This window comes from Manacus vitellinus, unplaced genomic scaffold, assembly GCF_001715985.3.
Source record: "Manacus vitellinus isolate BGI_N305 unplaced genomic scaffold, ASM171598v3 scaffold_4_pilon, whole genome shotgun sequence".
In the NCBI taxonomy this organism is placed as follows: domain Eukaryota; kingdom Metazoa; phylum Chordata; class Aves; order Passeriformes; family Pipridae; genus Manacus; species Manacus vitellinus.
The window spans coordinates 801,322-825,548 of record NW_021940604.1 but is presented as its reverse complement, the minus strand read 5'-3'; the positions used below and the strand labels follow the sequence as shown (position 1 = coordinate 825,548).

Sequence of the window (24,227 nt, the reverse complement as noted above, 5' to 3'; positions counted from 1 at the left end):
AATACTACAGCACAAAGGTAGAAGTAAACTGTCACACACACTGCATCAAAAAAGACATTAAAAGGCTATTCTTGAATAAAGAGTACAGGGATACACTTCTTCTTAAAAATTAAACTAATGGTTTTTTTTCACACAGTTAACAATTTGCCAAGAAAGAACCTCTTTAGTCTTTTTCAAAGAAAGAACTGCTGCAAGTCCTGCATTCCCTAGAGATGCTACAGAGTCTAAATCAAACTAGGGATGAAGGGAGATACTACATAATTGAGCAAAGGTTACAAAAAATGAGGCATAATGATGTTCATTAATATGTCTTCCAGCACCAAAAATCTTATGTAACTTGATTTCATATTTCCTAGGCCACTGAAATGAGACTTTATTTGTGTTTCTAGGTCAGTGATAACCAAGACTTCATTGCCCTGAGAATTTTGGAAGCTCAACAGAGCATACTCTTAGGCACTGGAAAACATGGAATGCCTGAAGGCTTTTCTTTTTTTCTTTTTAAAATCTATTTATTTATTTATAATTTTTTTAAAATATGATTTGGAACTATGTTGAGGGGAAAAAAACCCCACACCATGTATCCTTGAGCTGATGCCAAAAGCATTATCTTCAAAAAGATATGATTATTTTCTTTACTAAAACGTAATGTGAAGAGACAGATCTCAGTGTGTTAACACAAATTCCCTAATGAATGAACTACTGAAATCCTCAGAATCATAGCCATTCTGGTCAGTGGAACTGTTGTGATGGGTTTGCTACACATTTAGTGCATATCCACTGTACTAGCTTTGTTGGGTCTTCTTCCATTCTCCAAGAAAGTTATTTTTTTGTATTCAATCCTTATTTCACATTTCACTGTACAATGAGTACTACAAAAGTATCATACAAACAATATAGAAGAAAATCTGCTAGTACATGCTTATTTTGCTTATCCAAAAAGCTTTTAATCTAAGTGAGCATATTTTGGTTTAAATTCATTTTTTCAGCTAAAAAAGGGCATGAATCATTAAATTTGATGGCTTGAATAAAACTAAACAAAAGCAGTACATTAAAACAGGTTTGTTTTATGCACAGGAAAAAAGTTATGTTTTTAACACAGCTTTTAGGAAAAAAGTATCTGTTTAACATACCTCAACAGGATTTAATTCTGGAATTCATAGAGATTGTACCCCAGAGAATGCAAAAATGCCTGAATCAGAGTGTGGAGTTTAACAGAGGAAGAGAGAGGGAAGCTGTTGCAGCTTTCCACTCTCCGGGTGATGGAAAAAAAGTATTTACTTTTACACAACAGCAGTAATCACCCTGTTAGCAGTGGAACCAATGTTCAAATGCCAAACTGCCAGTAAAAACACATTCTGTTTTACTTCAAAAGGACTACAATGTGCTTTTGGTGAAAGAAAATTAACCCTACCAAACTTGACTATGGAAACATGACAGCTGTCTGATGTCAACAACCTTGGAAGACTTGACCTTTTTATATATATATATATAGATATATTTTTTTATTTTTTTTTTTTAAAGTACTCTGAGGAAAGCCATGACCAGGTTTCTAGGGCCAAAAGCAAAATGAGCATGCAGCTTCTAGCTTGGATTTTCCTGAAGAAGACTATTCCTATGAAGAGAGGCTGAGAGATTTGGGGTTGTTCAGCCTGGGGAAGAGAAGGCTCCAGGGAGACCTTATAGAAGCCTTCCAGTACCCAAAAGGGGCCTACAAGAAATCCCCTTCTTTGACCTACTGGTCCCATTTCTACACACTTTTGACAAAATGAATTGTCAGTGATCATTAAGGCAATTCTCCATCCTCTAAAGTATATGGAATTAGAATAAACTCTACTATCTATGCAACTCTGAGAAAAACACATCACAGATTTTCATGAAGAATCCATTTAAATTCTTGAAGACACAGTCTGTCAGGATTCTGTAAACCAGTAGTATCATCATAGGCATTCTCATACACTTCTGATCAACACAAGGTGTTAAGAGAATTAACTCTCTCTACTTGCTACATTTTTCTTTTGCCTGTCACCCCAAACGCTGCTACTGTCAGAAACAACTACTTATATGAAACTTAGGGACAAACTAGAATCTTTATTTCTAACATGTACAAAAACTGATGTTCAGACACCAGGGACTGACAATAAGAAATCAGCAAAGATGCAATGCCATTTTAAATTGTCTGCCAAAAAAACCCCTGAACAACCCCACAGGAAAAACATCACTCTACAATGCCAAGTAAAGCATTGAAGTGAGTCTATTTCAAAGGCTTTTGAAGATATCATACCCTCTAAAAAGCAACCTTCAAGACAAGGCAATACACCATCAAAATAAGGTTCCTCCCATTTCAGATGAAACTGTTTTGTAGAGCTGTCTGCAGAATAGAAGTTACATTTCTTCCACAGTCTTCATCAAAGCTGTATCTCCTTTAAAGAAGCAAAGGAAATTTATGTCCTCAATGCTAACTCTAATTAGTTTCAAATTGTGTAACTGTGCACCGCATGGCATATAACAGCATAGCGTCAGACAAGTTTTACTACTCAGTTCTGCAAAAGCTCACAAATGAGGTTTTCTTTATGGGTAACAACTAGTATAACTTCTGTTTTTTATGACAGAAAATACAGAAAATGGAGGAGGGATAAAGACCAAAAGAAAAGTATTTTTCTTATGCGTCCTAAACATGCGACACCTCGGGCCTGACACAAGACACAAAACATCTGCTGCATATTAAATGGCTTATTATTTAAGCCATTTAATTGAGCAAGAGCCCTCAAATATCCTCTTAGCACTACCTATTTCCCTGCACACTCAACAGTAACCATCTACCTCTTCAACAAAAGAAGGACACATTCCTCTTTCTTTGCTTCTGGCAACAGACTGGCTTGGCTTTGCTTAGCCTGCACGATTACTGACTACCGATGAACTGTCAGCATTAACAGGTCATTAGATTCTTGCTTCAAACTAAGATGATACCAGCATTAACAGGTCATTAGATTCTTGCTTCAAACTAAGATGATACCGCTATTAAGTTGGGTGCTGAACTGTTGTTAGGAGTAGTTAAACTCAGGTCAGCTTTTGCTCATTTTGTGTGATTAAAATTTCCTCTACATTTCTTAAAAAAAAAAAATAAAATCAATGGGACAAGTCAAATATGTTTGGTATCATAAACTATTTCACTATTAAATGGTATCAATCATATTAATGTAGAGGTCTTGAGAAAGATTTTTAGTAATTGCAGTTCAGACTCCCAAGAGCAACTTTACAGTATGCAGCATTATGAATATTCATTCAATATATAAAGACAGGACGCACTTCATGAGCATGTCCACGTCTCACACAAGGGAGGTTTCCTGTACACCAGCCTCCTTAGTGCAAGGGTACATCAGCATCCTTGCCACTGCATTGTGATCACCAAAACAAAAATGAGTTGTACTACATGACATCACCTATGAATTATAAATAATCAGAAAAGTGAGAGCACTGCAAGAAATCTCAGAGAAGCACCTCCTGTATGACAATTCCATAAGGGGAGGAACATTCCCCTGTCCAGGAGGAAGCAGTCACCAGAGTTCAGCTGAATGCTAAAGCAGCAAAACGCTAAAGACCAGTTGCAATTTGAGACAACCTCCAGTGTTCCTGTTCTAGTTTTTGGGTTAGGTTGTGTACACCCGCATGCATACATCATAGAGGACTGCTACTGGGAATCCTTTCAGAAGAAGAAATCCTGTCAAAGTTAATTACTCCTTTTCCTTAGTCACTGTAGTTTCTTTTCAGAAGCAAATGGTCTAGACAGACAACTGAATAGCCACTAAACAGTCAACAAACTGTCCTCCTCACCTCCTTCTACTTCTATCCCCCCTTTTTGCTTTCCGCTTTTCTGCTAAGTCTTCCCCTTTTTCAAAACTATTTAAACTGACAGTGTCTTTGTAAAGCTTACACAACATGGTTACTGTGACAACAGATTATACTGATTTTCTGCTTTTGGTCACTTCTCCAAAATTTCCTGTCTCTGGATCATGTGCTAGTATATCCAACATCTGCTCAGTAGAGCAAGATTACTATTAAAGTAAATACTTTTTTTCCACTGCAAAAAATAAGTAGCGTTTAAAATAGGAAATACTCTTCTCCGGGCAATTCTCCAAGCATTTATGGGAAAGACATGAGAAAGGAATACCCTAAGGGAAACGTCTCTTTCCCTCTGGTTAGGTCACTTCCTTCAGCTCATTTGAGCTGCCATCAGAAGTTACAGGAACACGAAAAAACAAAACTTGACACCTATGCCATGTCTGTACAAGGCAGTGGCATTTAAGAAAAAAAAAAAAGGGAAAACCAGGCAATCCTCAAGTGAAATATTTCACATATTCTGTGGCACAGCAGCAATGCAGCAGGTATCACAGCGTAGTTGTGGTGGGTTTGGGTTTTGGTGTTTTTGGCAGGCTGGGTGTGCATGTTTGTTTTAAGCAGCAAAGACCTTTCCCTCATCATGAACCACACAGAACTTAAATAACAAAGACTTCTGCTGGGAGTTTTAAGCCCTCTTCAAACAAGAAACACCCAAACTTGTCATGACATGCAGTAGTCTGTGTTGCTTTATTAGTTCCATATATGCCTCTCTGACTTGCCCAATACAACAGCCTTGCTAGGTCTTTGTATTTTCCAAAAGATGATCTAAAAATATCTCATAAAAACAACAGAAAATCCAGCTGGACCTGCAAATTCAATTAAGGAGATAAGAAAAAAAAAAAAAAGTGCTGCTTTCAGTCTTTCCTAGTAATAAGAAACTAGGATTAAAATATCACTGGGCATTCATTATACACATATTAATAAAAAATACTGAGTAAGCCTGTTTGAAAACTGTCAGTGTTTGTCAAATACTGTTAGATCACCCAGTTACAGAGTCCTGTCCAACTGAGTTTGTTAGTTGATTTTAACAACCTGTTCCGTTTTTTTTTTCCAGTAGAAAAAAAAATTGAAATTCAAATAATCCAGAGAAAGTTCTGCAAAATATCCACGGACAATAAAGACAAAATTTTGCCTTATTTTCCCTTATCGTAAGTTCTTATAATAGTTGTTCACAAAAACCACATTCCTTGATTAAAAAATAATTCTATAAGAATGATTGTTAATTTGGAAAGAAAAAAAAAAGGTCCTACCGAAGGACATTATTGCAAGTGTTGTCATTAACCATTTTTTAGATTTTTTTTTTTAGATTTTTTTAGATTTTCTAGCCACTTTACAAAGTGGCTTTCTCCTTATGAGAAAAAAGTAATTTAATATAACCAACACTAACTTGGAGTCAATTAGTGAAAGATACTGGCACTTAAAAGAATACTTCCACGAAGCAGGGCTATTAAATTTAACTCAGCTCCACAAATATAAGGTGGACACATTAGAGAGATCACATGACAGACTTATTACTAATGCTCACTCACTTCATTTCCTTTCTCTGATGTGTTTCACCACTATGAAAAGCTTTTTTTTCCAGCTCTTCGGGCAAAGAATTGGAATATTTTACATGCATCTTTTTAGAACTAGCATCTTTTAAATGGGATTTCTTTTTCTTTGGAATAAGAATTTGAAACCACAAAGACTTTCTCATTAAAAAGCAAAAAAGAACCTAAAAGCATACAATCAAATTAGTACTTTTAGTCCTCAATACTTAGAAACAAGCTCTATGCCATGGAAAAGTTACCTAGTAAAGGTATTGAGAGAAGTAGACACAGTAAGTAAAATGCTGAAAGTATAAACAATAATATTGAGAATCAACCCAGGAAATGTCTTAAAACCAAAAACTACAATTGGTTTTAGTGACTGGATGCCAAAGAATATTTCAACATATATATAACAATTTCCAATAAATGGAAATTATCAACTTAAATCCACTTAACAAAGAAACTGAAAACATGTAATGCATGCAAACGCAGCAAGACTGGTCCCTTTTCTCAGAAACCCTTAACGACAAGTATACTCCAAAAAATATGGATTTTAAAAACGGTAAAGGAATTTCACTGAGTTAGTTCATTTATATTGTATTTAGTAATCAAGTGCTCTAGCTTCAGTGCTTCTAACTTAGGAAAGATTTCTTAGAAATCTCTTCACATTGGTCTACAAGCATAATCAAAATGCAGTAAGCACATTTATTCACAATGTAGAGAAATTTAGATCATACCCATCCATCTTAGTATTTAACTTTTTTTTCCAGAACAGCAATAAACAATGTGATTCACATCTGACCTGTGTCTGTTCTTTAGTTTTCTCTCCAGCAAGAAAAGTACCTTTGTTTTACACACAGTGGGGTTTTGTTTGTTTGTTTTATGTACTGTGCTGTGTTTACCACTAGCCCCTCCTTCATGGATTTAGTGTTAAGAAAGATAGCTTCCTCCTCTTCCAGTGTTGTTGCACCATCACCACCACGAAAAGTTTAAGTAGGAAGACACAGGTGAAAAAAACATTTGAGTAACTGCAGCCAAGCAACCATGCTTACTGGACTAAGAATCTCGTAGCAGCCAGAAATGTCAGAAGGCATTATCTGCATGATCATACAAAAGAATACAAGATCATCAGAAATGATGGCCCCAAATGAGGCTGACCTACTGAAAATGAGTAATTTCAGCCAAGCATGACTGCTTTGTAGCTTCAGACTCAGCATGCTTCTCTCTGCCCATACACATCACCTCCTCTCTGCTCAGCTCTGTCCACTGCATGTGAGACACCTTCAAGCATCACAAATACAGCACAACAGAGAAAAATGTGGATTGCTTGCACATCATTGCTGTTAGAGAAGCTGCTACACGGTCAGTGCTCGTACATGCAGATAACAAGCACCACTGCAGAATGAACTGATCTTTGTAGAATGCCAGCACAAAATTAAGTGCAAAATGTCAGATATATGGAATTCAGGGAATCTTTCATCAGGCTCCTTTCTCCAAGAAAGGCTCATACCATCACAGCACATCACTGGGCTCTAGCAGTGATCACAGAAGGAAAGCTGTAGCAAAGTTTAAGACTTCTATTAAATAAAAGTAGTGTGGCTTGGGTTTGGTTATTTATTATTGAAAATAGTAGTTCATCATTTAGCTCAATTTCTCAGTGTAGCCCTTTGACATGGAAAATTGGATATAAATTAGGTATGCACAACTCTAAAAGCACCTTTTTGGCTAGTTTGTATTTATGTATATCCAGCACTAATCATCTTGTCACTACGAATGGAATAGTTTCATTTAAAATACACATAATAGTAAGGATGCACACCGAGTTAACCAGAAAGTGAAGGGGTCACGACAGTTTTGCTGCAGTGACAATGGCAGTCTGATCATATGCTCGTGTACTCTTCTTCCCTCAATACCCTTCATACTTTGAATGACTCATGTCAGTCAAATGTAACAAAAAGAAAGATTTGCTCTGTATTTCCTTTACTTCCTCATTATCCAGAGAACAAGCCAAACATATCTGTAAGACAGAATGTGTGAAAATCATTGTAGCTTTTCAATTTTGTAGGCTCATCTATTTACTGCCTACCTCATAAACATTAAAGATGTGCTTATTTTAAAACGGTCCTTTCCAAGTTCAGGAAATATAACAAAAATGTTATGCTATATTTATGAACATAGTAGTAAAATGAGGAATGATGAAGTACCAATACCATAAAGGAAGTTTTGGAGTCAGGGAAGGAAAAATATCCCAGTACTTCTTTGAGCCCAAGCTCAAGTACTTTCAAGTACTTTCACTCCCAACTTTCTACACCCGGGACTACATATAACTCACACACAGGCACAATGAAATTCAAATTCCCTGTGGGAGTCCTCCTCATATGCAGAAATGCAGTGGGAAAATGTCCAAGTTTGTGTATGCCGCAAGAACACTACAAGTGCTGTCAGACAGATCTCTACATAGGCTAATTTCTCTTACTGAAAAACTCACTTGTTACTAGCATAGGTATCTGTGATGCCCTGCTGGAAAGACACGATCATCTGTTATGTATCCAAGGAAAAATAGAAACAGTTTGATTTTCAGGAACTCACAGACAGACTTATCAAACACTCTTCAGCAAGGGAAAATACAGGAAGATGCTATTCCCTCTCCAGTCTGGATTCAGGACCTTTCAACTTTTTAAAACCTCAGCAGTATGGAGGTTAACAGATTTGTCTTACCACTGGAAGTCTGTCAGATTTTCAGTTTCCTACACCTCCTACATTTTCCCCAGGGAAGAAGCCTGCTGCATAGAGTTGGCGTGACAATAGCATGGCTGCTCTGTGACTCTGGGAACAGCCACAGAAGCAGAACATGCAGACACTATTCATGCTTCACATTAACTACTGTATAAGACTGTGGTAGGACTTTGTACAGCTTCTATAATACCCCAAAGGCCTCATGTGCCAAATTCAACATTTCCATTTTTTAACTTGATCCACAAGAGCAGTGCCAGAAACAGAAGCTGTTTGTCGATTCAGGCAAGTCCCTCACACACAAAGGAGGGCAAAGAGATGTTGGCCAAAGGGGAAGAAAAGTTTTCACATACTTGCCTAGGGGAGAAGCTACACTTGAAGTTTCTTAAGTGCCGATCAAGGGGCGCTAACAGACAGCTGTCAAACCTCTGAGAAACACCAGAAATTCAACCACCGGAAAATGTGCCAAAATACACAAAGAAACTGATCATGTATTTTCACATCTAGAATTCCATTAGAATAAAAATTATGTTGTTTAATCAAACCAACCTGGGTCCAAACACCAGTTTAAGCTCACTTATCACATATATTTATAAGCATATTCATTATTCCAAGAGCAGAGGTGTATAGTGATAAAACCCCTCCTATGGACAACTATTCTTAGCTTTTTGTTTTTCTCCCTCTTTCCTCACTTTTTATTGATTCCAGAGCTTTGTCACAGTTTGTAAATAGTCTTATGTTTAAAACAAAAATGCAGAGTTTCAACACATTCAGTTTGTGCCACTCAAGTAAGACTTTGAGGAAAAAAATAAAACCAAGTCCTGCATGTTTTTGCAATTTCCCCTCTAGCTACCTATACAGCACTCAGAGTAGCCTCCTTCAGTTTTCTTCTTATTCCAATAGCCCAAAAGAGCATCATCAGGCTTTGCAATTCGAAAGAAAAAAAGCAAAACTGAAATAGTATTTTCTGTCAACTTCACATGAGTAGATTAGCTCCAGGCACTTTTGGCAAGTATCCAAACAGTGCTTCTGTCAGCTGCATTTGTTGTCTCAACCTTGAAATCATTAGCAGTTTTGGAGCTCAATTCTCTGTCAAAAGCATAACAGACTTAAATTTTAAATTTTTGAAATAGAATTCCCTAATCCTTATGACAAATATACATCTCCCTTCTCTGTGTATTTAATTAGCAAAATATGTAGATTTCTACATATGTTAAAAGTGCTGCTAAACATGAAACAACAGATCTATACAAGAAAGCCAAGCACTGCCTGTTTTAATGACTCAAGCCCAGAAAGTTTCTCCTAGCTCTAGAAAAAGTCTAATAAACTCAGAAAATCCTGATTCTCAAATACAATTTAGGTTACAATTATTCAGTAGTAACTTCCACTCCCAGTTTAGAGGATTCTGAGTCACTCCTGCAGCAGGAAGGAGGGCAGAGGTGGGGCAGCAGAGGGGGAGTTAATCAAAGTCTACCTTTTAGCCAAAGCAGGGACTGAGGCTCCCAAAAGCATCCCTACTCAGTGTGATGGCTGACTCTAACCACAGTGCTGATGTCAGGATGAAGTATTGCTCAGTCTCTCTCTGCTTCAAAACTCAAGACAGAAAATCACATGCACAAGGCAAAATTGTCAGACATCATCAATAATTATCTAAAAATTACACCCTCCCCTCCCTTGCATTTATTTGATAATAAAAATATTTTTACAATCAGTCTTCCCTCTTCTTTCAGGGCATCAAAATGTTATAGTTTAAGCATTTTGTTCAGTTGGAGGGCTTCTTCTCTGGCTTGAATCTGATCCCTTAACGGTAGTGAATGCTTACACACACTTCTAGCCTATCTCCTCTGAGGTAGATTCATCACTCAAGAAGATAGAACCATAAAATAGAAAATGTACGAATCGCTGTTACTTGAAAAAATAAAAAGAAAAAATAAAGACTTCATATCAGGTTGATTCCAAGGTGAATGAATGTAGACTGTATAAAATGTAGAGCAAGGGGAGAAAAATTTTAGATGACCTGCACTAATATTTAACCGAAAAAGTGATGTATTTGTTCCAGCAATTTCTTTTAAACTATCTCATTTACTATTCCCTCTTCTGATACTGCTAATATTAAATTCTCACTGACTTGTTTCACTGACTTAATGAAAAATATACTAATAAAAGTAGTAATTGGGTTCAATTATTGAAGTCTCTGTTGGTATTGAAAACTTTAATTTACACCCAACTAAATCACAGTTACAACAGTAGGCATTTTTAATGACTATTTATAAAATGATAAGCACAGTTCTTTCATTAATCAAGATATTTTACTTTATATTTTAAAAACTCTTCAAGCATGGAAGTTGCAAACCAGCTGCTTCTGCATTGGTTTGGTTTTTTTTTTTTATCTATTCCATTACCTATATAAGGACATCCAGACTAAAAATTATTTAGCAATGCAGACAGAATGTATAATTCACTTCAAAAAGCCCCCAAAATAAAGGTATCAAAACATTTATTTAATGATTTATGGCTTTGGTTTACTATCTCTAAAGCTTATAAATATTGTCTGCAAAAACAAAACTGCTGACATCAATATTATGAAACTGACTGGGAATATCATTGGCATATTGCGTTATACCATCCAACACTGGCATAAATATTTTTTTCTCTCCATTTACACATTCATTGAACAAGAAACATCTAAAACATTAAAATTGTACCATAAAATACATAAATTAGTATTAATAGCAGCTATTAAGTTCTTTGAGAAGAGGTTTGAAATGTTCTCTCTCACTACAGCCTACGCCTGTGCATTTAAGTATCAACCCACATTGTCCAGAAGTTCAGCAGAACTATGCAGCTTCCCACATGCCCCCAAAATCTGTCCTATGGAGAAATAGGGTATAAGGATAACAAACAGCAGCCATGTAACATTAGTATAATCACAGTCAGTAATAGTATGCCACCTCTGACTATCAAAAACTAGAGTTAAGGCTTATCTTCATTCACCACAGAACCAGAAGAGGTTGCTCACGTCACAGAAATTACTGCACACATATTCTCTTATTTGGCAGAGTGGGTTACAAAGTTTCACATCCAGTTAATATAAAGCAGTTGCAATCACTTTAGAAAACAGTAGCTTCACTACTAGCGCTGACATAATGTTACAGTATCGTTAAGCAACAAGATAGAAAGGACTCTCGAGAAAACTTTGATTTTGTACAGGATGCTTTTAAAGTGTTGTCACACATTACAGGGGACTTAATTATAAGATGACCAACCAAGCATGTAAAATAGCTTCTTAGTAATAAATGGGTGATTGTGAGAACAACATTGCACTACTCCCAGAACAAGGTGCCTAAAGAAACACCTAAAAACCAAGACACGAACCTAAAAAAACCCAACCCCCATAAGCAACAACCACCTCACTACTCAAATACTTTCTATCTAAATTACACCATGGTCAATAGAATTCAGTAAACTATTGATTAAAACAAAGTAACTCTAGGGAATGACTGCAGACACTGCAATCCTATCAGGCATAGCACTATATAGAGGAATTGTACCCTACTATTGAAACCCCAAGCTCTTATGATGTGAACAATCACTGATGATACTTTAAGTGACACAAGGAAAGCAGTCATGTTACTGACCTCACAAGATGAGCATTCAGGTTCTAAGCGTGATTAAAAGAAAAAAAACTAATATTTTCCCCATAACAACTAACCAATCTGGATAAATCTGTAAGTGGTATGTAAGGACCTCCAGCAGCTGACAGTGTAGGAGTGGGAATCCCAGACCCAGTACAACACTCTTCTGAAAAGCAGGACTGAATTCACACTGCAGGAAACGCATGTCAGCACAAACATAACCTCCAGCAATTTTCCTGAAAAGAAAGCTCCAAATCTTTAAGCATCATTTTTGGTTTGGACACCCTTTGGTATATTAAGTTGAAAGACTAGACAGACATTCAGAAAAGAAAGCTGCTTTTAGTAACATTCCTAGCAGTCTCCCAGTCCCTCAGACCAACCATCCTGCAGGAGAGAAATTCACTGAAAACCAGCTTGGAAGACACAGATGTATGGTAACTGTCAAGAAACAACTATTAGCTAAGTAACTAACAGCAAGATTACTTTGCCCATTAAACCAATACTTACCCTTGCATTCCAAAAATGCAACAAAACAAAAAGGCTAAACTAACAAAAAAGTATAAGAAAAGCAGAACCCCATCCCCTCTCCTATTTTGTACATATATTTTGAAGCCTAGCCTTTAATCTCTAGAATCTGCATGAAAACAGGAGTGGGCGGCTGCCATGGAAACACAATTTTCCCAATTTATGATTTTCTGATGTTTCTAGGGTGGATTACTGACTGTAATAAACAGGGATTGAGGTTTCAATAGTTCAGGAGTTAACTGGAATAAATATTTTTCTTCCCTAAAAAGTCTACCTGCACTAGCAAAGTAACAGGATATAGATTAAAATGTTCTAACAGAAAATAAAACAGATTTTTCACGAGTCTCCATCTGCAAATGCAGACAGTTTCAGAAGGATTTTAACGCGGCAACAACCTCTCTGTTTGCGTATACTTAAGAATAGGGAGTGCATCATAAACTAATGATCTTGTTCAGTTTCTCCAAAACAGTAATGCACAGGGGACTCTGCCCATTGAGAACACACGATGAAAGACAATAAAACTCTACAGCACTTGCACACAATTCATATGGACAATATCAGTTATATAAAGAGTTTCTTAAGATTTTCAGCAATCCCTGCAAGCTCCATTCTACACCTTGAATGCCAAGTGAACAGTTTTGCTAAATAGAGTATGTTTCTTCTTAGTGGTCCTATTTATCAAAACAGATTACAGAGAAATCAAGGAGAGATGAGAAGCTTCTGTGACTACACAGAAAGAATCTCAAACTGGTGTCAGAATATGAAAGGTATGACCAGGACAAACAATTTTCAGCTCTACCTAATACAGGCTATGAAAGCTCCTGAAAAAAATATGGCAAGGGATACTATATTACTGTGGCTCTCTAGCAGCACCCTCCAGGTGGAAAAACAGATTCACTGCTGCTGTGCCAGTGTTTTTTTCCTGGCTCTCTGCCTTCGGAAAAACAGACCTCAGCAAAAAAAATACTGGCATTCAGAAAAACGCCCTGTCTCATTTACTTGTACCAGTCCATTTCTGTGATCCAGTGTGAGAGCTCATCTGTGCATGTATTGCCCTTAGGTTTCCAGTGGTACCCAGCATTTTTGATGCAACTGAAACACCAATTGATCTTTAAAAAAAAAGCATAGACAAACTGAAATCCCTGAACACTCCTCTGGGTAGTTCCAGCTTAGAAAAGAAAGTCTTGGGTGTTTCATAGACAGGAAGGTAGTTGAAACAATTTGCTTAATGTGCAGCTGAAAACAAACAAACAAAAAAAAAAATATTGAGCATCATCAGATAGGACAAGACAAAAAGCCAGTGTTTTACTACAGCATAAAACCTTGATGCAACTTCATTCTAATTATCACATGCAATAGCAGTCACTTCACCTCCATAAGGATATAGCGGAGTCAGAAGAACACTGCAAGATGAACAACAACACAGGTAGTTAAGGAAAAACAGTGGTTGCCTTGTGGGTAGAGATCAAAAATGGATCACTAATAAACTTGTGTTCCGCCACCTTCACTGGCTGTGCTTGTGGCGCACCCTTGAAGGTCAGGCCACAGACAGTAACCATCTTGCAGCTCAAGATACAGGACTGAAAACAGATGCCCGGTACATTTCCAGTGCATCAAGATATTACAAGGTTTTATTAGTAGTAGATGGGCCACTGCTAATAATGATGGAAGAAGACTGGTTTTTTGGGATGTGAAACAAGATACCAGAGAAAGAGGCACTGGACTCATCACAGCCTTTTAAGGACAAAGAAAAAGGCTGATTGCTGTGCTGTTTCTGCAGTGTAAGTCTAATTTCTGTCACATACATTTTCCTCCACAGCAATGTCAGAATGTCCTCCTAGGTATTTGAGGATATCTGAAAACCTTCAGTAAGAATAGACTTTATTCAGTGGTTTGCAAAAGATCCAGTGAGGTTCTAAAAATTTATATAGGAGTCTTTGATTAAAATAAATAAGACACTGGTTCCTCAGAAAAGAGCAACATGAGCTGTATACATCAAAATGATAGTATTAAAAAGGCAACCTCACAGAAATAATTTATTTATCGTACTGGAAAGGTGTTTATGAATTGTTTTTTCCACAATAAGGCAATCTGCTTTACTGTGCAGTAGTGACAGAATAATTTGTTTTTTCATTATCCAAGTTATTTATTATTTTAAGTACTGATCTGTTGCAATTTTCCTGACTTATCACAAGACAACCGCACTTATGGGAACAAGATGAAATGCAAGAAGAAACATTTTTTTTGTCAAAGTTAAAAATACACTGCACTGGCATCCTAATTTAACATTTCATTCTTTGTGGTATGATTTTGTTTACACATCATTCTTTTGGAGAAAAAGCCCAGGAGAGCAGTGACACACACCTGAATCATTCACGTAACACACAAATCAGTTTGAGTAAATCCTTAGCGAGCAATAGATCTAAGTCAGAGGGTCCACTTGAGAACTCTCATTTAACTTCAGGCATTAACTACACTCTCCTGTAACAAAATATCTCCACCCACAATTTCCACCTCTTCCTCCTAAACACACCTCAAAGAAAAGAGTCTCACAGTTATAAAGTAACAAGCTGCCCTTGTACAGTACAAATTTTTGGTGCAGTACAATTTTTTTTTAACAATAATTAATCTTCAGGACTCTCAAATATGCAAAGCACTTAAAACTTCAAGAGTCCTTAAAAAACTCTTATCCATTGCAAGTTTACTTAGGGAGCTCTAAAACCTTCAGTAATGCTGATTGACTATTGGGAAGGCTATTCCCCCTCTTGATAGAGCATGCAGATTCTGAAATCACATCCTTACTTCAAAGAGCCACTTCACAACAGCATAGTACATAGTGCTCAAGCTCCTGCTTCAATCACACCCTTGTCAGTCAGACCAGTTGCAGCTCTTCCTCTAAGCACCAGGATGTATTGATCTCCCACTTCCAACTATAGACGGTTTAATTCTCTTTTCTCACCTCCTCACAGTTCACATCTCAGTCAAAATTAGTATTTCAGCAACATGGCTGACCACCTCTAAGCAGCACACATTTCATGCATGCTTCGTGTCTTATGTGATGACTAACAAATTAATAAAACCCTTTCTAGACTATAATTAAGAGCATAGACAGGAGCAGCACCAATACCATAATGCTTATCTTTTCATTCTTAGATTTAACAGTTTCTAACATGGAAGCAGATTTTAATACAGAAAATATCCAAGAAAAACAAATCTAGAATAACTAAGTAGGAATTAATTTAAGAATAAGCCCATTGCCCAAAGTCAGACAGGAAATCCAAACGAGCACAGAAAAGTTAAGGTTAGAAAAATGTTTTTTTTCCTCACAGACTTTTCCTGCTGGTAAAGAGAACAATGCAATTACAGGCATCCTGAAGGTATAACAATAAGTAGAAAGCAGTTTTCAGTTGACTATGCTAGCACTTTTGATAAAGTAACAACAGTTAAGTAAAACAGAAAGAAATACTTGGAACTTCCATCATTTGATTACTTTAACAAACCAAGTGTGAAACATAAGCAGTAACCCCCAAAAGCTTGAAAAGTATCTGAAATATTCATGACCTATCCATAGACACAAAGTTACCAATCAAACATTCACAGGTCCTTGGCCAATTCATTCTGAGCTCAAATGAAGCTAAGTTAAGCATCTATTTGATCCAAGATGCATGCATTATTTAGCATTAGCTAGACATTTGTTCATTTATGCAGACATGTGCCAACTGGATTTATGCAGAAGGGTACCCATTTCTACTTAATTTGAAATGTCCTGGTTCTCTCTCTGAAAGCTAAACCACAGTGATTTATACCATTTAGGTAGGCTTTGTATTTTAGCAAAAGCATACTTTCAAAAAGCTACAGTCAGGAACTCTTCCAGTGGAAAAGTGAGATATAAAGCTCTCAGCGCATCTCCAATGAACCAGATGTCAACATTTGTGTTGCCTCCTCTTCTACACAGGTGTGACTCTAGGTATTTCCACATGCACAAAACCAGCCACTGATTTTTCAGTGTATTTATGTGGCTTTTCTGGCATACTAAAATATGCACATAAGGGTAGTCTTTCAGGGGGTTAAGGGGAGTGGGCGTGGGGTGGTGGTTTTGTTTTATTGGTTTCGGTGATTCGGTGTTTGGTTTTTTTTCCCCTAGTCTATGCAGCTGATCAAACTTTGCATCACACACTTTAAAGTCCTACATAAATATTTATAAGGAAGACTGATAAAGAACAGAATGGAAGTGAAACAAGAGCTGCAAAGGACTAGAAACAGTGAGAAACTGAAATAATGCAAAAAACCCCTGGCAATAAACTCTGAAAAGGTAGCTGCCTTCAGTTTCTTTTCCCTATAAATCATTCCCTGTTGTTCCAGACTTATGAATGTAGACTCAGCTATAGGTACACTCCATATGAACAACTTTTCAACTCTGGTACTTTTAAACTTCCTCTCAGCGTCCCAAAGCATTTAATAACTTTCCAGTATTCTCAGAACTGCTCTAGAGCCCACTCTCAAAGACAAAGAAATTTTGAGAATAATTAAAATAAGAAAATTAATGCATCCTTATTTAAACTTCCTCTTGCCCTGCCCCCTGCAACATCAGAGCAACACTCAACACCCAGACTGGATGTGCTATTGCTTGACTGTACTTAGCATTTAGTATGTGGTAAGACTATGAACTACCATAGATGAGGGAAGTTTGGCTGAACAACACAAAAAACAGTCCAAAATTTATAAATATTTGCTACATCCTGAAACATTTCTGTTAATCTGGGAAATATAGGCTAAATCTGTAGCCTTTATTCAGCTTATTAACATCGCTGTTGGTCATGTTTGCTTTCAAAGCATAAGAGAAGAAGTGATATTTAAAACAAAAACAAAATTAAATATCAAATGGCAAAACATTTATTTTCTCCTGTCCAAACACACCTCAGTAGCACACAGACAATGTGAGCTAACCCAAACTGTCACAAATACTGTATTTATTTATCTGGCACTGCTGAAGCCAAATGCTGAGTGAGGGAGATACTAACAGAGGGCAGGACCAATAGAATTAGTGCCATTAAGCTGAAGCAAACAAGTCATCTTAGGTACTTGAGGGGAAAGAGAGGAGGTTAATAAGAACAACAATTATTGAGTAACCAGAGTCAAAAAGCAATGCTAACACAAGAAGGATTAAGAACCCAGAACAATAAAGGGAAGGAGATGAGACTAACATGGGGGCACATCTTACAGAGCTGAGCCACTGTTTCACCACTTACATTTTGAAGTACCAGCAAGGACAAGATAAGGTAAGCAAGTTGGAAATAAGAGAAAATGGGTCACAGAGTAGTGGAGATAAAATGAGGTACTGAACTGTTCAATTTGCCAAAGGACAACTTCAAAGCAACACTCAGATGTGAAACTAAATGTGAAAGATGTGAAAGGAGATTAGAGGCACCCAAACCTTGCTCAGACAGACCTGGGAGAACCATTTCAAGACCCATTTGTGTTGCAGAAGCTCAACATGGAATCATTAAAAAAACCTGATTAAAAGTAATCTTACAAAATAAAATGAAATGTTTAGGAGGTTTAATGCTTGAAGCATGGGCAAAGAAACGTTAAAAAAAGTATCAGGAGAGCCACTGATAAGAGGTGGAATAAATGGAGTATCCTTTGGAAAGAGAGAAATCAAGTCATATCTCTGCAATATTCATCTCATACAGTTGCACCTCAAATCTCCACTGAAAACTCCCAGTTTAACACAGACTACATATGGAGCACCTTAAAGGTAAAGCAAGTGACACCGGCCAGTGATATCCACCACAAGGCACAGAGTAACTGACAGCATGGAATCACAAAGTTATTTTATGAACAATCCACTGAAAGGGTAGTTTTGGCATAACATTTTGAAAATAAAAATCACACAAATAAACTTCATTGTGTTCCTCAACCAAGAACATCTCTATTTAACATCCTAATCACATCAGTCAATTACTTAACCATGCTGAGAAAGCAGAAGAAACACTTCTAATGGGGTTTGGGGTTTGTTTTGGTGGGTTTTGCTGTTTGCGTTTTTTTAACCATGCAGTTTTCACTTTCAACCTGAAAAAAACTTTTCAGCTTAATGAAGTTTATTAGCAAACTGCAGCTTCAGTAAGGAATGGGTCTGCTAAGAAAGAGCAGTGAAGCATTGCCATGGAGAATCAAACCAACAGACAGCTGTCGTTCAGCTCTCCTCCTCTGGCAATAACTAATAAGCAACACAAATGGCATGTCAAACACCATGTGCTAATAATTCACGTTTGGTATAGCACAGCATCATTACATGATATCTGGGAATCTTTTGGTTCCATGGAATCTTTTGGTTCCTACCAAAATAACTGCTAAGAAATAGTCATCCAGTCATAATTTAAGAAATACTTGCAATTGCATACTGTGCTCTTGCTTGCATAGGTATATAAAAATATAAAGTGATACACAGGGTTGCTTTAACTTTGTGCTATTGCAGACCATTAATACAGCTCGTATTATATACTTGACTCAGACAACTATATCCAGTACTCACCACGACATCCCAAGAATTATTGCCTTTTTGAAAAATGAAAGAATTATCTCCAAAAGCTTCCGAACGCACTCACTAGAGTCTTAACCTCAACACATAAAAAAATATCAGTTATTCTTTAAACATAAGGGCAAGGATTAAACAACCCAGAGGTGCCCTCTCCTTCATACTGCTACAGTTCACTAGTGATCCAAATGAGCCATCCAGCACCATTAACACTTAATTTTTCAACTTCGGAATGATGTATAAAACCTCAGTCTTATAAATCAATTTGAGATCTTCAGATGAGAAGCTCTACCAGTATTATTTGCTATTATCATGCACATACTGTAATCTAGCATGAGACACAAACAAGTCTTTAGAAAATGACCTGTAGAGATCTATCACCTTCCACTGACCTCCTTCAAAATGTATTTGGATTTGTTACAGCCTTTTATTGTACTCTGGCACTAATAATCTACTATTTGATCATTAGTAAATATTCACAGCAGATGTGCCTACAAACAGAGCATGATGCTTTAAGTGGATAAGAACAAGAAGAGATGAACTCTCAAGAAACAAAGATCCTGAGTTTATGCTAATAAATTTATCTTAAAAGACTAAATTAAGGAGAAACATATGCAGATTTCCTTATGCTCTTCTATTTTGGAATTAAGTCACAGAATGCTGCTTGTGTCAGACTACATTTTCTGTATATCCCACAGTACTCCAAGTGTTTCTGTATTACTAAGTTTTTCCAAATTCAATTTTTGCCCTCACTAAACACCAAAGCAGAAAAGATGTAAGTGTAGTGTTGGCAGAGAGCAATTAGCTATGTAAAGCTGCATTTGTTCTCCGTCCCTATTTACACCACACAGATGAACAAATATGATGATAAGATGGAACCGGCTCTACTAGAATGAATTTTTCCAGTGGCGAAACCATTCGAACTTAATTACTGATCAGAGTTGGTGAGACAGACTCTACAGGCTACACGAATGAAGAAATGTAGATGCAATAGAGTTTTTTACTATCAAAAAGTATGTAGAAATTAATACCCTATTATGTAAAAAACCAGAACAGGAGTACCAAAATCAGAAAACTAGAACAGCATGTTATAGTTACAACAGTACAAGGCAGAGGTAAGTTTTAGTTCTCAAAAACAGTTTTGAGTCACCTTTGCAGTATAAATCTGCATGGGTAGGGGGATGATACTACTGGTCAGTTTAGTAACACGCAGAAAGCCATAAAGACATAAATTTCCTGTACTTTCTTTTAACATTGCTTTCACAATTCTTGTTCAGTTCTTACTTTTGTATGCCTTCCTTAACTTTAGAGTAAAATAGCAGTTCTACCTGGCTGGATTCCAAAAATATCAGGAAACTGAGTATGTGTCTCAGAAATCCTTTAGATGAAATTTTATAGAGAGTGTCTCAGTTGTGTTTTACTGGGTAAGGGTGGAAGCAAAAGAGGTGGAGAAATTAGTCACTAAGAAGTATTCATCATTTCTCCTGTTCAAAAATTTGCTTCATTCGATAATTCACAGTAGCGTATTTGTCTATAAAGCTTAAGCAACTTACTTTGCAGTGGTCATACTGCTGCTGTAAGGTTGGAACATCCCCTCCAACAGGCATTTGCTTTTTCAGTTCTTCATCTTTCGCATTCAGCCATTTGATTAACTCTTCCAGGGATGTCAGCAATCTGTTCCATTTCTCTGCACTGGCCTCCAAGTGAGCCCTGTGAAACAACATTAATGCATCTTTAAAGCCCTGAATAGCAAAACCATGCAATAAACAAAATTACTCCATCAGTAAGATAAGAATATTTCAAGTGCAAAGCAACTTTGTGTTAAAAACCCCTGTACTTAAAATACTTTGCACAGCAAATCAAAATAAGCAAAGGAGAAATAGGGGAAAACAGACAAATGTACCTGATGCTTTAACTCATCTAAAACCTTGAACACTTCATGTTTAAGCTACATAAAGGAATGCTGTGTTTTGTTGTGACTTCACCACTGTAGCACGTGAATCACAAGCGTCATGTTCTGAGCTAAAGCACTGCAGAACTGAACTCTTTCATGCGAGGACCTTGACTCTCAAGAAGCAAAAAGCAGCAAGTTCTTCCAGCAGTGATCAACAGCAAATTGCTTGTGCTGCTGAACATATCAATAAGTAATATAGGTTATTTAATACATCATCTTTAGTCAGTGGTGAGTTACTAGAGGATTAACACAGTAAATCTGTTGTTCCTTGGTTTAGCTGATGAAAAAAAAGCCTAATTCCACAATACTTTTTCTATACTTTTCAAAATACCTTGACTTGATGTCCTCTCCCTCAAGTGTCTAAAAGATGCATAGAAATCTTCAACAGGGACTAGCTACTCCTCTTTTACTGCAGTCATTCTATGTTATGGAATCATTCAAGACCAGCATGTGCTTAGTTTATACCAGTAAACAACAATCTTTTTCTCCACATAGGTGATGGAGTAGAGCTGAATGGTTTTCACTGTAGTCTGCCACCAGCTCTGCAAATTCCTGCCCTGTTTCTGATGGATGAACGAACTAAACTCTACTCCCTTTCCTATTTTGCACATTGCTGGTTATTTTTTTTTCTGATTCACTGTGACTCACATCTTGAAACTTTCAACTTACTCCTCTTGTATTATCATCTCAAATGGCATTTGAGTGAATGTTTGGGACTGATACGACAATATTTAGATTGAAGGGATGATGTGCTGCAAGGTTAATTTCAACACAAGCTTAGGTTTGGCCACACTGAGATCTCCCAGCGATACTAGGATAGATGAACCAATAAAGCAGTCAGGTAGGAGTGTATGAGGAGAGAAAAATACATAGCAAAAAAAAAAATTTAAAAAATCACATTTCTGGAAAGGATAAACTATCTTTATGAAGAGGAATCTATTCTCCTTCATTCCAGTGAAGGAAAGCACTTGGGCAACTATTTGGGAAAAAAATATAAAATTGAAGTACTTGCTAGAAGCAACATTTTACTGCCTACAGTCTTGTGCACTATGGTTTCTACTGTCCTTTATTGCTCTCACTGATACCGTTCCCTCAACACTGAATTGAAGCCAGCTCCCTGTAGCTCAGGCCTGAACACCTGAGTCAGCATCCCACCATGCAGTAAATTACAAGCAAGATATTGCCATAGGCCTTGGTTTGCAGGCCAGCAGCTCGTGAGTGCAATGTACCGTCTCCACTCTCCTGATCTTTTTACAGTTCTTTAATACTCGCTAACCAAAACTACTTTCAAGGTAACCGAAGTCTTCTTTCCATACAGGCATTTATGAACTCTACAGCAAGTTAGTGCACAAGGTACCTGCTTCACAGCTGGAGCAAGCACCATAGATGGCCAGGAAGACCCTAGACACACCCAGGGACATGCTCCCAACAGCATGGGCTAATCCACATACAGTGTTTGCCTTCTCTTTTTCACAACTAGCTCGACATTGTGTCAAAAGTGTTCTCCAAAATACCAAACTGCAAAGCTTTGTTTATACGCTATACCCTCAGGTGTTAGGTACTCAGAACTGGCCCTTCTTTCTGGAAGTGAAAACAGTTATACTGCCTATTAATCAGGCAGCAGAGAGACATTGTCCTCTCATTTAAGCGAAGGCAGCCCACATTTGAATTTACAGTTTTGCTGTTAAGACTCTGATGGTTAAAAAAGTAAAACATCTTTATGAATTTCTGAGCAAAGTGGAGATTGGTGGCCATCTTTGTCACAGTGACCATGAAGTAATCGAGTTTGAAATCTCTGTTGACAGTAGGAAAAGTGCCAGCAAAACCTCAATTCTAGACATGAGGAGAGCAGACTTCAGGCTGCTCAAGGAATTAGTAAGGAAGGTCCTATTGAAAAATGTTTTTCCAGGTGCTGGGGTCCATCAGTCTTGGTCACTTTGCAAACATTACGTCCTAAAGCCACAGAAGCAGCAGTTTCCAGATGCTGGAAGTCAAGCAGGTGAGGCAGAGGGCTGGCTTGGCTGAGTAGGGATTTTCTCTGGAGATAAGGCAAAGAAGGAAGGTGTGTGTCCAGGGGACGCAAGGTCAAGTGACAGGAAGAATTCAGAGATGCTGCTTGCTGCTGTAGGGAGAAAATTTGTGTGGCCAAAGCTCAACTGGAGCTGAAGCTGGACAGAAATGTGGGAATCAATAAAGAGTTTTTTCAAGTATATTAATGGCAATGGGCAGTATAGAAATATCATCAGCCCTTTACAGGATGAGGATGGTCACCTCACAGACAGGGACAGAGACAAGGCAGAGGTGTTAACACTTTCTTTGCCTCGGTCTTCAACACAGATGAAGGACCAAGGGTGTCTCAGTGCCCTGAACCAGAGGACCATGACTGTGAGAATGATCAACTCCCAGTCAACCCTGAAACTCTGCGGGATCTCCTGCTCCAGCTGGATCCCTACAAATCCATTGGGCCTGATGGGATTCATCACAGAACCCTCAAAAAGATGACTGATGTCATTGCAAAACCTCCCTCAATGATTTTTGAGCTGTCTTGGGAATCCACAGAGGCCCCAGTTGACTGGAAGCTGGCCAGCATTGTCCTGATTTTCAAGAAGGGAAAGAAGGAAGACTCCAGAAACTACAGGCCTGTCAATCTCACTTCAGTGCCTGGTAAAGTTATGGAGAAGATTATTCTGGGAAGTACTGAAAAACACCTGAAAGACAACACAGTCATTGGTCACAGCCAGCACAGTTCCATGAGAGGAAACTCCTGCTTATCCAACCTAATTTTCTTCTATGACAAGATAACCCACCTAGTTGATCAAGGAAAGCCAGTTGACAATCTTTTTGGATTTCAGTAAAGCTTCTGACACTGTCTCTCACAGGATCCTTCTGGACAAAATGTCCAGCACACAGCTGGATAAACACATCATGCGGCGGGTGAGCAATTGGTTCACGGGTCAAGCACAGAGGGTAATAGTGAATGAGGTAACATTAGACTGGTGACCTGTCACTAGTGGGGTTCCACAGGATTCCATCTTGGGCCCTGTGCTCTTCAACATCTTCATAAATGACCTGGACACAGGACTGGAAGGGATACTAACCAAGTTTGCAGATGACACAAAACTGGGAGGAGCTGTTGACTCCCTCGAAGGCAGGGAGGCCCTGCAGAGAGACCTCAGCAAATTAGAGGGCTGGGCAATCACCAACCACATGAAGTTCAACAAGGAGAAGTGCCAGATTCTGCACCTGGGATGCAGCAACCCTGGATGTTCGTATAAACTAGGGAATGAGAATGCTGGAAAGCAGTGCCAAGGAAAGGGACCTGGAGGTCCTGGTCGACAGCCAGTTGAAGATGAGTCAGCAGTGCCCTGGCAGCCAGGAGGGCCAATCACGACTGGGGGCGCATCAGGCAAAGCATT

The 24,227-nt window shown here is 37.8% G+C and overlaps 1 protein-coding gene across 4 annotated transcripts in view; it reads right to left on the bottom strand.

Moving 5' to 3' along the window:
* UTRN (utrophin) overlaps positions 1-24,227 on the bottom strand; it is a 366,848-nt gene that overhangs the window by 102,965 nt on the left and 239,656 nt on the right. For all 4 annotated transcript variants that reach the window (XM_029962891.1, XM_029962892.1, XM_018078025.2 and 1 more), the window contains one exon: positions 20,411-20,567. In XM_029962891.1, coding sequence (XP_029818751.1) covers positions 20,411-20,567 — 157 coding nt within the window. The remainder of the gene's footprint in view (positions 1-20,410; positions 20,568-24,227) is intronic.